Consider the following 14,132-nt stretch of genomic DNA (forward strand, 5'->3'; position numbering starts at 1 on the left):
GAGGAGTTAGAGAGAAGACTGAAGGAGCTGAAAGGGTTTGCAGCCCCATGAGGAGAACAACAATACCAACCAACCAGAGCTCCCAGGGTCTAAACCACCAGCCTGGGAGCACATAGGGAGGGGCCTGTGACTCCACTGTATATGTAGTGGAGGATGGCCTTGTGGGGCATAGGTGGGAGAGGAGGTCCTTGGTCCTGTGATGGCTGGATGCCCCAGTTTGGGGGAATTGGAGTGTGGGGAGGTGAGTGGGGGCACATCCTCATAGAAGCAGGAGGAAGGGGGATAGGATAGGGGATTCCTTGGTGGGTAGGGAAATGGGAAAAGGGGATAACATCTGAAATGTAAATAAAATATCTAATAAAAAAATATTTTTAAAGAAAAGCTCTGAAGTTCTATAGTAGTTATTTCCAGTTATTTCTAGTTTAGTTCTACTTTGGTGGAAGAGATGACCTAAATTTCCCATGCTGTCCACTTTGTGGTAGTGATATGTTTTGAAGTGCAGATACGTAAATTTGATTAAGTTCGGCTTAGAATCATTTTTATTTTATGAATTTTGCTCTTGGCGTCACTTCCAATAGTTCTTTATATAAACTATGACAATAGAGATTTTCTTCTGTTTATTAATGTGGATAGAAGGAGGACTTCCGGGATGAAAGGAACATAGTAGGGAAGAGAGCCTGGCAGAGTTGCCTGGGGCCAGGGCACAGGTGTGTCTGTGGGAACTGGGGCGAGAACTGGCTCACTGGTGTTGACAGGCCTTTGCTGGGGTCAGTTTCCAAGTGCAGACGGATGCCGTCTCCAGGCTGAGCCTGTCAGTTCGGTGAGGGACTACAAAGTCTAGGCATATGTCCCCTTAATGTACCATGGCTGTATCACTGCCCACTGTATAGTAGACACCACAGGGAAGCCCTTTTCTCAGTCACCATTCTTCAGGTACTCTCTCTACTGAAAAAGCTGAACAAAAGTTCATTTTTTAAAAAAGAAATACTTAAAGATTTCTCCCACCGCAGAACATGTTTAAAGATGACTGTGAGCCATGAGGCACAGTTAGTAAAGTGCGTACATGTATCATACATTTTAAATTAGCCAACCACTGAACAAGCCAAACCACAGGGGCAAGGGAGACGCCTTAGTGGGAAAAATCACTTGCCATCAAGCTTGACAACCTGAATTCAATTCCCCAGAACTCACAGAATGGAGAAGCAACTTCCACAAAATATCTTCTGACTTCCACTCATACATACAGTGCCACAAGAATGTATGCATACATACACAATAAAAATCAATAAGTGTAATAATAAGCAAAATTAATAGACCATGTATTGTGGTTTGACATTGCTTGTCTTTCCCTCCCTTTCTTTCCCCTTGCATCTTTTTTCTTAGCTCTTCAGTGAGAAAACTTTCTTCTGTGATTCTGTGCTGGCCTTTCTGCAATAAGCTTTGTTACATAGTTGTTTTAGGAAAAGCAAGTAATAATGGTGGGACAGCAGTAGATGTACTTTTATTACAAATATTTAAAAGTATTACTAAAAGTAAATAGTAATTTTCAAAATGCTCTATTACCTGGGACTGGAGAGATATGGCTAAGTAATTAAGGGTTCTTAGTCTGGCAGAGGACCTGGGTTTGATTCCCACCACCTGTATGGTAGCTCACAACCATTTATAGCTATAATTCCAGGAGGTCCAGTGCACTTCTGACTTCCAGAGGTTCCTTCGTGTTCAAGATGCACATGCATCATGAACACAGGCACATGCCCAGGCATGTAACATATCCACACAAAATAAAATTAAAATTTTTAAATAAAATTTAAAAATTTTTAAAAGTATATAATATATTATCTAAGCTGTTGGACTCTTAGATTCTTGGCCTTTTTATTAAATATCTGAATCATGGACTTAAATATATTTAATTTATGGCTCTCGCTTGTCTTTATTGTTAATCTTGACAGTATTTTTGTTGATGGCTGGGCATGGTGGCATGCATCTGTAATCCTAGTACTTGGGAGGTAGAGGCAGGAAGATCAGGGGTTCAGTGCCATCATAGGCTATCTCGGTAGTTGGAAGTCAGCCTGAATATCAGATATTCTACCTAAAAATTTATATGGATGATTGTACTAGAACATTTGTATAAGTCAGATAGTCTTAACTGAGTTATTCCAAGCAATATTTGTATAAGTATTAGGGATAATTTTTATTTAAAAATATTTTAAATTTGCTTTGGAAATAAATATGCATTTTAAATTACTAATTAATAGTTCCCTATTTATGGAAACAATTCATGTAAATTTTCTGTGTTACAGAAACCTTTTCCCAAAAAGGACAAAGGAACTCAAATCAGTTGTTCATAGTGCTCCTGGCTGGAAATTATTTGGTAAAGTCCCTCCCAGAGAAAATCTTCAGAAAACATCCAAAATTATTCAGCAGGTAAGTACTAAAATGACTGGGAAGTTTCCCAGAGCTCTTTAAAGCATTGTTCATTTGTCAGGTGAGATCATGAGAATCTAAGGTGGCAGGGCCACCCTAAATTTATACATAGTGAATACAAGCCAACATGGGCTACATAATGGGGCCTGTTACAAATACAGCATTGTTTTCTTTGTTTAGTTTTTAAAAACTACTTTTTAAAGATTTATCTTATGTGTATGAATATTTTGCCTGTATGTATGTAAGTACAGCTTTGTGTCCCCAGCAGAGGTTTTAAAAAAAAGAAAAGGCATCAATCCCTGAAAGCAGAGTTAGAGGTGACTGTGAGCACTGGGTCAGAGGTGACAGTGAGCACTGGGTCAGAGGTGACTGTGGGCACTGGGTCAGAGGTGACTGTGAGCACTGGGTCAGAGGTGACTGTGAGCACTGGGTCAGAGGTGACTGTGAGCACTGGGTCAGAGGTGACTGTGGGCACTGGGTCAGAGGTGACTGTGAGCACTGGGTCAGAGGTGACTGTGGGCACTGGGTCAGAGGTGACTGTGAGCACTGGGTCAGAGGTGACTGTGGGCACTGGGTCAGAGGTGACTGTGAGCACTGGGTCAGAGGTGACTGTGAGCACTGGGTCAGAGGTGACTGTGAGCACTGGGTCAGAGGTGACTGTGGGCACTGGGTCAGAGGTGACTGTGAGCACTGGTGCTGAGAAGTGAGCCGGGGCTGCTCTGAGGTCAGTGCACTCATCCAACACTGACAGCCCTTAGCACAACTTTCTTGAAAATGAACCATTTCATTTTTAGTTTTCTAGATACAAACTTGGGAATTATAGATACTTACTGTAGCTGTCTTAATATTTTTTTAAAAGACAGGCTACAGTGTTTTCTACTATATGCTAAGGTTGTGGAAATTCTGTAAAGCAACGAGGCACTGATTTACGTTCCTAGTTATCCTTGAGTAGCTAACGGGGTGGGGGTGGGGACTAAAAGCGTAGGTTCCACTCTCAGTGTGCAAGACTCAGGTTAGTGAGATGGCAAAGCAGTGAATCTGGTCAACCTGAACTGTTCTGACCCTCAATTGTTCTTTAAAAGGCGCTTTCCAGCCTGGCATGGTGCTGCAGCCTTTAATCTCAACATTCACTCTCGGGAGGTAAAAAATAAGTGGATTTCTGCGATTTCAAAGCCAGCCTGATCTACATAGCAAATTCCGGGCTAGCCAGAGCTACATAGTGATACTCCATCTCTAAATGAATAAATACTAAACAAACAAACAAATTCTGTTGGGAGTTTACCAGATTTTATATAGCCCGCCTCTATAGAAAAAACATTAAAAAATTTAATCATTATTTGTATTAGAAAACTTTAAGGACTTAATAATGTTTCTATTGTTTCCCAAGTAATAATTTTTTGTTTTTATATTTTATCTTAGTAATGCTTTTTAGATCTTTAAGAGCAATTGACTAGGTATGGGATGGCATAGACTTATGAATCTCAGCTCTCTGGAGCCACAGGGAAGAGGGAGGACGGAGGAGGGAGGAGGACGGAGGTCTGCAGCAAATTCAAGACAATCTAATCAACATAGCAAGTTCATATTAGCAGTACTGCATGTCATAAACCAAAATGAAAGTCAAAGCACTGTTACCTCAGGGGATGTAGCTCAGCTGGCAGTGAGCTTGCCAGCATGTGTATACAAAGCCCCGAGTTTGATCCCTCAGCACTGCATAAACTGGGTGCAGTGGTACATGCTTTTAAGTCCTCAGCTTTATAGGGAGCTTGAGGCCAGCCTGGGCTATATAAAAAAAAAATGTCCAAAAAAAAAAAAAAAAGACATTTAATTAATTTCATTAAGATAGTAAGTAGTTTGTATAGATGCAGGTGCTTCTATAATCCCTAAACTTTATGCTTGCTTGCTTTGGTGTGCAGAGGAGACATACAGGTTATTTATATTTTTGAGGCAAACTCAGTACATTTGTCAGGCAGGGTGTAAGCTGTTAACAAAGATGTTGTTTTTAACATTAAGTGGTACTGCATACTTTTCAATGGCATTATCATTGTTAATGTTTTTGTCTCAGATTGATGTGAGAAAAATCTGGGTACTATATTAAAAATAGTATTGGATTTAAAATGGGGATGATAGTGTCTAATCCTAAAACAAGATTTGAGGAGATTGTATAGCATGCAATAGACATTGGTCCAGTTGTGTTGTATTATATAAAAGTAATATCTGGAGGCTGGAAAATGCCTGCACAGTTAAAAAGTGTTTACTGCTTTTGCAGAGCACCTGAGTTCATTTCCTAGGAGTCACATCAGGTGATTCATAACTGCCTGTAACTTCAGCTCCAGGGGCCTAACAGTGTCTTCTAGACTTCATGGACACCTGTACTTGTATTTACATAAAACACACACACACACACATATGCACCTAATTAAATATGAAAAGCAATGGGGGCTGCCAAGATGGCTTAGTAGTTAAGAGATAGCTTAATATTCTAGAGGATCCAAGTTTGATTCCCAGCACCTGCATTAGGGCTCACAACTGCTTGTGACTTCAGCTCCAGAGAATCTTAACACCTCTTGTCTCTGAAAGCACCCCTATACAAGTGACATACATAAATATACACACATACATACAATTAAAAGAAAAGAAAATAAAAAGAAAATCAATTAAAAGTAAAATAAAAATCTGAACATAGTAGTACATGCCTATAATTCCAGTTTTGGACTTTAGGCTGTTTTACAGGAAAATCTTGAGTTTCAAGTTTTAGGCCAGCTGGGGCTATCTCAAAAAAAAAAAAAAAAAAAAAAAAAAAAAAAAAAGGAAACCAGTGTACATGTGAGTGTGTTGTGTGTGTCTGTATGTCTGTGTCTGTGTCTGTGTGTCTGTGTCTGTGTCTCTGTGTGTTTTATTAAGAAAGGGTCTCACTTTATAGCCTTGGCTAGTCTGGAACTCACTTTTTAGATGAGGCTGAACTCAAACTTACAAAGATCTGCTTGCCTTTGTGGTTTGGATGCTAGGATTAAAGGCATGCACCATCACATTTGGCTGTATATGTACTATTTTTTAATGCTTATTAGTATTAAGATACTATTTTAAAATTATTTATTTTGTGTGAATGGTGCTTTGTCTGCATGTATGTCTATGCAAGTGTGTGTATAGCTGGTGCCCACAGAGGTCAAAAGAGAGTGTTATATCCCCTGGGACTGGAGGTATAGATGAGAATTGCTATGTGGGTCCTGTGAAAAAACAGCAAGTATTCTTAAATCACGGAGCCATCTTTTGAGCCTCTGTTAAGATATTCTTAAACTCTTCTTCTGTTGTTTTGAGGTCTCCTGAAGCCCAGGTGGACCAGGAGCTGGCTGAGATGCAGTATGACCTTGATCTCCTGTTTCACCTGGCTCCATCTCTATACTGGCTGAGACTAGACACCTTTATATCTACTGTGAAATTAGCTTTTGTCTGGTTGAGTGTGGTTTTACACTAAGGAGCCCAAGGTAAATAGACTGCTGTTAGTTTTGCCATTAGTTGGAGACTGGCCTAGGCTACTTAACTGGGAAGGCTACAAAGTGAGACTGTTGGGAAAAAAAACTCCCTGCAATCAAAACTGTTGTCTATAGTTTTTCTAGATCAAATTCTCCCTCAAGAGGCCAAACAGTGGTCTTGCTAGTAAAGGTTTGTTAAAATATTTTTTTCTTTTTTACATTTTTCATGTGTAGTGTGCATATGTGTGCACTTGAATATCATGTGTGTGTGGAAACCCCACATTTTGGGTAATCTGTTCTCTCCCTCTGCCATGTGGGTCCTGGAGACTATACTTGGGCTCTCAGCTTGTCAATAAGCACCTTTACTTCCCATGGCCTTCCTCCCCTGTGTCCCTCCCTCCTTGTTTAAATCATCCTGCTGTCCTCTTGCCTGAGACTGTCCTTTTTCAAGGTGGGTGTGGCTTTTTCTTTATACAAATAGTTGTTTACAACCTTATGTGTCTGTGCTAACTAGAAACACTGTTCCTTAGCTTTCATCTTTGATTCTGTCAAGCATTAATAATAAAGAACTGTATTTGAGACCCTTTATCATGTATTGATTTCTAATTTTATACTTAAAGTCTGAAGTGGAAAAAAGATAAAGAAAAGAAGGTATTACCAGCCATGAGAAAGTTGACACTGCATCATATTTAAGGTAGTCTTAAGCTATTAATCCTGTAGGAAGTGAGTATAGCTGGTATAAAACTTCCTGAAAATGTATTAAGTTCAAAATAGATTCCTGTTCCATGTGGTGATGTATGTCCATAGTTTCAGAAGTTAGGAAGTGGAGGTAGGAAGCATGAGTCCATGGTCATCCTTGGCTACATAGTGCGTTTGAGGTCACTCTGGGATACAGACAACACTTTTCAAAACATGCATTTATGAACAAATCCCTTTGAAAATTGTAAAGATGTCTCACTTGCCTTTTGAGTGACTAAGGAGTAAGATACAGGTGCCAAGCACAGTGTGACAGGCTAGTGAGCAGCTACACTCGGCTTTTTATGTCTATGCTGAGGATTGATTCAAACGCAGCTCCTCACCCTTGGAGAGTAAGTGCTCTTAACTGCTGAGCCACCTCTCTAGCCACCTTGCGTAATTTTTTTTAATTAAAATTTTATGTGTGGCAGTATTTTGCTTGCATGTATGGCTGTGCACCACATGCATGCCTCGTCCCCATGGAGGCCAGAAGAGGTTGTTGGGTCCCCTGGAACTGGAGTTACAGATGGTTTTAAATCACCATGTAGGTCCTAAGAATCAAACCCAGGTCCTCTGGGGAGCAACAAGTGCTTTCTGAGCTCTCTGTCCAGCCCAGGTAATATTTTTTTAAACCAAGTATTCAAAAATAAGGTGTCATTTTCTTAAGTGTGAGTATATAATGTTTATGGGCCATAATTCCTTCTTTTGTTTTTAATGGAAAGGTGCTTGTAAGGTTATACATTAAGGAACTAAATAGAAATTTAAGGTTTGTTTTACAAACTTTTTTCTGTAATTATTAGTGACACAAGTAATACAATTGTATTTTTATGAAATATAAAACATTATAGGATGATATTTTCATTCCAGTTCTTATCTTTAAGCCTATTAAATTCCTTTCTTGTGGCCAGTGAGATACTTGCATAGACTATAGGTGTTGCCTCCAAACTCGATGATGTGCGTTTGATTTGCTGGACCTTCATGGTAAAAAGAAAGGACTGATCTTGAAAGTTGACCTCTGACCTCCACACATACTTTTTTTTTTTTTTTTAAATTTTTTTGTTGTTGTTGTTGTTTTGTTTTGTTTTTTGAGACAGGGTTTCTCTGTGTAGTCCTGGCTGTCCAGGAACTCACTCTGTAGACCAGGCTGGCCTCAAACTCAGAAATCCACCTGCCTCTGTCTCCCAAGTGCTGGGATTAAAGGCGTGTGCCACCACTGCCCGGCACCACACATACATTCTTAAGAGATACAAATAAAAAACTTAATAAATTTAAATTTATTTTTATAAGTATTTTTGTATTTGAGTATATATATATATATATATATATATATATAATATTAGATATATTTTTCTGCAACTTGTTCAAGAAAGCATATATAATATGCTTTCATTTTATGTATGTGAAATTTAACCATTATGGTCTTTTTATAATTTTCTTAGATACAGAAAGTGAAAGTTAGTTAAATATTTTATTCAAAGAGTAAATTATATTAAAAATCTGGTCAATTTTAGTGTTATTCGTGTTAGCAGTAAAGAAGCCTAAAAATGCTTAGTGGTGGAGCACTTGCCTGCCATGCACACGGCAAATGTAAGGTATGTTCTAGCATACTAGTCTAATAAATAGCAAGTCACTCAGATGGCGATCGTGTAACTTAGTGATAAAGCTCTACGACAGCAGCATATTGATAGTATTGGTTTTTGAGGATGATCACATGTGTTCTTTTGCAGGTGTGAAATTCCTGCTTGTGGCCTTTTGAATAATTGGTGAGCCATATTAAAAGTTGAATTTCTAGTATTTCAATTAATATTGTTATTCAGTTGATCTGGATTTCTGGCTTTTCTAAGTTGATAGTTAGAATATAATTAGTCTCTGACCTCCAAACTGCAAGTAGGAGTGCTCTCAGACGAGCATGTGATGAATAACTGTAGTGCAAGTGCATTCTAACTATAATGCAGGTGGATCCTAACTATAGTGCAGGTGCATTCTAACTGTAGTGCAGGTGCATCCTAACTATAATGCAGGTGGATCCTAACTATAATGCAGGTGGATCCTAACTATAGTGCAGGTGGATCCTAACTATAGTGCAGGTGCATTCTAACTATAATGCAGGTGGATCCTAACTATAATGCAGGTAGATCCTAACTATAATGCAGGTGGATCCTAACTATAATGCAGGTGGATCCTAACTATAATGCAGGTGGATCCTAACTATAGTGCAAGTGCATTCTAACTATAATGCAGGTGGATCCTAACTATAATGCAGGTAGATCCTAACTATAATGCAGGTGGATCCTCTAACTATAATGTAGGTGGATCCTAACTATAATGCAGGTGCATTCTAACTATAATGCAGGTGCATTCTAACTATAATGCAGGTGCATTCTAACTATAATGCAGGTGGATCCTCTAACTATAATGTAGGTGGATCCTAACTATAATGCAGGTGCATTCTAACTATAATGCAGGTGCATTCTAACTATAATGCAGGTGCATTCTAACTATAATGCAGGTGCATTCTAACTATAATGCAGGTGCATTCTAACTATAGTGCAGGTGCATTCTAACTATAATGCAGGTGGATCCTAGACTGACTGTGCCCCTCTCAATCCAACAGTGCTTTCCAGTAGAAAAATGAATGTTTGTGTCTGTGGAAGATCTAATTTTTGTGTTGCTCTCCTTCATGTGAAAATGAGACTTGGATGATAGTCTAAGATTTTCATCAATACAACTATTAAGTTGTCCAGGGTATGGGCTGTGTTAAGAGTTTATTCCTGCAAAGTCCTTAAACTTATTACATATGTTGATGTCTTTTTTTTTTTCTCTTTTGTCACCTTGAAAGGGTAGTAACTTCCTTTCTGTGTGTTTTTCATTCAAATTGATAAACAATTACGTCTTTCTATTGATGAATGCATAGATTTCATTACATTAAGAATTTAGTTTATATGGTTAAATTTAGTTTATATGGTTTAATATTGGGAGAGGAATTCAAAACAGTTCTCAGCTTATATTTGTTGGAGGGGGGAATATTAACTTTAACAGAAAAAAAAGTAAGAGGGGAGAGGAGCAAACAAGCTAGCAGTTAAACAGGCTGAGAAACAGGATAGGTTTTTCCTCGTGATCAGAAGAGAGTCTTAGAAATAATTTATAGTTTGAAAATACTCTGCTATTTTCTAGCATTAGTAGTTTGAATATCAAAGTTATGTTAACAGCTCGATTCTGTACTTATCTCAGACTTGTGTATTGTTTGGCTTAAGATGAGACCCAGGACAGTTTTGCTAACAGTGCCAGATGATGTTTACCGTAGGCACTTCTGTATACAGACAGTGATGACATTTTTGTCTAACATTTTAATTAAGCTTTAGGTATGTTTTTCCTCTCTTAATTTATAGATTATGGAATAAAACTTGTCATCAGAAAAACATTGTAATTGACCAAATCCTTTTCACTTGGAAGCTTTTCTGGCTTGGTTCAAGTTATATTCGAGTCCAACTGCCCTTCTTTTTCCTTCTCAGGCCTAATATATGATTTTGTTTTTTTTAATTAACCTTTATATGTATGGGTGTTTTGCCATGTATCTGCACTGCTTATGGAGGTTTCAGTAGGGCGTCATATACCCTGAGACTGAAGTTATTATAAGTGGTTGTGAACTGCCATGTGGGTGTTGGGAATAGAACCTTGGTCTTCTGTAAGAACAGCCAGTGCTCTTAACCACTGAGACATCTTTCTTGATCTCATAATTTATTTCTTAAAAGGTGCTCTTGTAAGATTTCACTGGTATGTTTTTTTTGGATCGATCTTTTCAGCTGTAGAATACAAGGCATACTGTGTTAGAACATCTAGCTGTGCTAGCAACTGAATGTGTGGCATTAGGAAATTCTAGGTCTTTCTGTAGCAGAGCTGAAATGACAGATGTCTTGAATTGATCCTAGGTTCTTTCTTATCATCTTGCTTTCACTTCAGGAAATGCATAATTTGCTTGATAAACATTGAGTGGTATAATACACAGGTATAAGTTCTTGGTATAGAAACAAATTATATTGAGTAGTGTGTGCACTAGTAAAATTGTGTTCAGTATATGAGAATACAGTTGAGTGATTTTCCACAAATGTGATGTATGAATTGTGTACTGTAGTGAACTAGTTAGAACTGACTGGGTACACAAGATAAGGAAAGCCTTTTTAGACAGGAAGCGGAGAACAAATGGGAAAGAGCAAGCTGTGTGTGGTTAACTGGCTGGTGTGTTAACTGCCCACATAAATCAACTCGAAAGGAGCAGAGTTTATGTTGGATCATGGTTTCAGTCAACAGTAAGCTGTCTCCATTTCTGGAATGTGGTGAGACAGACACTGGTTGGGAACCTATGATCAAATCTGCTTTGGTCACAAGGCTCAGTGACATGGCTCAGTGGGTAGAAGCATCTGTTGCCAAGCCTGATCAACTTGTGTTTGACCCCCAACATTTACATGGCCGAAGGAGAAAGCTGATGCAAGTTGTCCTGTAGTCTTCACATACACGTTGTGGCATGCACCTGTGGATACATGTGCACACACATACATACACATGTACACATAAAAAATAAATGGTATAAAACTGACAAAGAAAGAGTTGTGAGATGAAAGGCTAGAACTTTTTAAGAAAGAGGATAGCTGCTCACGTCACAGCAGCATCTGGGGAGAAGATCCCCAACATTTGCTCTTTAAGGGCATGGCCCCAGTGACCTAACAAATGCCTGCTAGCACCACCTCCTATAGGCTGTACCACCTTAAACTGTACAACAGATTGTGACTAAGTCTTTTACATGTGAGTCTGTAGGAGATATTTAAAATCCAAACCATAATAGCTGTTGTATCAGGGATGTGGAGTAGATGGTGAAGAGTCCTTAGGTATAAGGTTAGAGAACTAGATTTTATCCAGAATATTTTTAGATAAGGCACTGAAACATCAGGTAATTTTGGAAGCAGCATAGAAACTGAAACAATAGATTTGTACATATGGATGTGAAGTTATATTCTGACAGTCTGTCATTCTGCTTCTCACACACAGCATCTTAGTAGTATTACTCAGAGCCTGTGTAATTAAGAATCCAGATATTGGGCCTGTAGACATAGCTTAGTGGTTAAGAGCACTGGCTGCTTTTCCAGAGGACCCAGTTTTGATTTCCAACACTCAAATGGTGGTTCACAGATCTCTTAACTTGAATTCTTCCAAGCCATACACCCCTCCTGGCTCCTACAGGCACTGCAAGCACATGGTGAGAGCAAATGCAGGCAAAACACTAGGATACATTATTTACAAACATACAAAGAAACAAACAAACTTTAGACAAACAAACCAAATTTTGCCTGGCCTGGTGACATATGCTTTTAAAGTTCCAGCATCTGGGAAGCAGGAGTAAACAGATCTCTGTGAGTTCAAGGCCAGCTTGGTCTGCATACTGAGACTCAACATAGTGAGTTCCAGGCCAGCTAGGGCTACATAGTAAGAGCTTTTCAAAAATGTCTGTGTGCGTGTGTGTGTGAGAGAGAGGGGGCAGAAGGAGAGAGAGAGGGGGGGAGGAAAGATGAGAGGGGGAGATGAGAGAGAAAAAGCAGCACCATATATTAAATATCCTTTTTTATTTTCTTGTGAGTCAGGATATTATTCTGATTTGCCTGGGACCGCACAGAAATCTGCCTTTACCTCCTAAGCAATGGGATTATAAGCATGCATCACCGTGCCTAGCTGCTATATCATTTTTAAAGTGTACATCATGTATGTGCATGTGCGCATTCATGCATGCATGCGCCTGTGTTTAGCTTTGTGGGTCTGTGTGTATGTATTTGCACAAATGTTCATAGCATATATGTTGAGGTCCTACGACAACTTGATGGAGTCTGTTCCTTCTGTGTTCCCACCGTGTGCTTCTCCATCTCTCTAGTCCTGCTGTAGCACTTTACAGTTTGCAGGTCTCTCCTGAAATTTCAAGTTGATCATTATCTTTGTAAATACAGTAAGTTCACATTTTGAATTACCATGATTCAATATAGAGAAGTGCTTTGAGTTGGAAAGTATGTAATAATCATGTAAAAAGATTATAGGCTACAGTAGCTAAATTCTAGTAAATGAAACTTCTGACCACCTTACATACATTTAATTTTCCTCATATAAATTAATGTCTTTTGTAATTGCTAGGTGACTTTCAAAAGTTGTTTGTGTGTGTGTGTGCATATGAGAATGTGCATGTATGTGCAGGTACCTGCAGAGCTTGTCAGAAACCAGTGGAGCTAGCATTGTAGGTGGTTGTGAGCTGTGCACCATGAGTGCTGGCTCTGAGCCCTTACATTCTGCAAGAGCAGCAAGTGCTTTTAACTGCTGAGCAATATCTCCAGGCTTTTTTTTTTTTTTTTTTTTTTTTTAACAAAGGGGAAAAAACTTATGAATCATAGAAATTATAACTGAATAAGCTTATTACTGATTTTTGCCAATTTCTAGGAATAAATTTTATAAAATTGTAAATATTTTTTAAAAAATGCTGAAATGGAGAAATGTAAATAATTCTTCAAAGAATTTATTAACATTGTGTCTGTTAGTAGACTCTCAAATTCAGTGAGTTAAAGGAACATATAAAAAGGGTTTTAGTTTAGTAAAGTGTATTGTGTTTTACACTATAATTTTGTGTATCTTGTATTGGTAACTTGTTTTAAATTAGATTAAAGAGGTACTTATGAGGTCAGACTTTCTTCTCTTACAGTGTCTATATCTGTAGTAGTTAGATTCACAAAGCCTGAATTCTAAAACCTGCATTATATTAGAATCTCAGTGTCCTCTTTAGAGAGAACTCTTTTGAAGCACCACACTTGGTTCTCTGTATCCTGTCTCATCATTTCCACTACTCAGCTAAGGTATAGAAAGTAAGTCTATCTGCTTGTAGATTATTCAAAGCATAGGCAGATGATACTCCTGAGGGCAATGAGACAAAGGGCCCCAAGCCATCCCCAGTTCATCTATAGAGTATTTCTGTCCTCCTTTCTCCCGCCACATTTGGTACTTTTTATATAATATTAATTCATAATTTAAGCTCTCCTAGGAAATAAAAAGGGATTTTTTGTTTTCTTCATATTTTAGGTCCCTTTTAATGCCCTTAATAACACAGGTTTAATAATACATAATGAAAATTAGAAAAATCTCTTCATAAACTATATCCTTCTCTGTCTAGGAGTATGAAGCACGGACAGGGAGAACCTGTAGAGTTCCACCTCAGTCATCAAGACGGAGGAATTGTGAGTTCGAGCCACTTTCCACCACTGCCTTGATTCTTGAAGACCGGCCGTCGTAAGTACTTAGTGATCTTTAGTGCATTATTTTGCTTAAACTTAGATTTAATTGTTTTTACTATTTCACTTAAAATAGAACTGAAATACAAGATGAGATTTATTTGTTTTGTTTGAGATAGAATCTCATTTAACCCAGGCTGGCCTCAAATCCAAGTATCTTCCTGCTGTTCGTCCCAGTGTTGGAATAATA

General features: G+C 38.4%; 1 protein-coding gene across 3 annotated transcripts in view; it reads left to right on the forward strand.

Annotated features, from left to right (window-relative positions):
- Positions 1-14,132, forward strand: part of Tbc1d12 (TBC1 domain family member 12) — a 74,579-nt gene that overhangs the window by 27,119 nt on the left and 33,328 nt on the right. For 2 of the 3 annotated variants that reach the window (XM_034509957.2, XM_034509949.2), the window contains exons 2-3: positions 2,301-2,424; positions 13,825-13,940. In XM_034509957.2, coding sequence (XP_034365848.1) covers positions 2,301-2,424; positions 13,825-13,940 — 240 coding nt within the window. Of the gene's footprint in view, positions 1-2,300; positions 2,425-8,373; positions 8,393-13,824; positions 13,941-14,132 lie in introns of those variants that run through there. The other variant, XM_076920256.1, reaches the window with a different exon arrangement.

Source organism: Arvicanthis niloticus, chromosome 1, assembly GCF_011762505.2.
Source record: "Arvicanthis niloticus isolate mArvNil1 chromosome 1, mArvNil1.pat.X, whole genome shotgun sequence".
NCBI lineage: Eukaryota > Metazoa > Chordata > Mammalia > Rodentia > Muridae > Arvicanthis > Arvicanthis niloticus.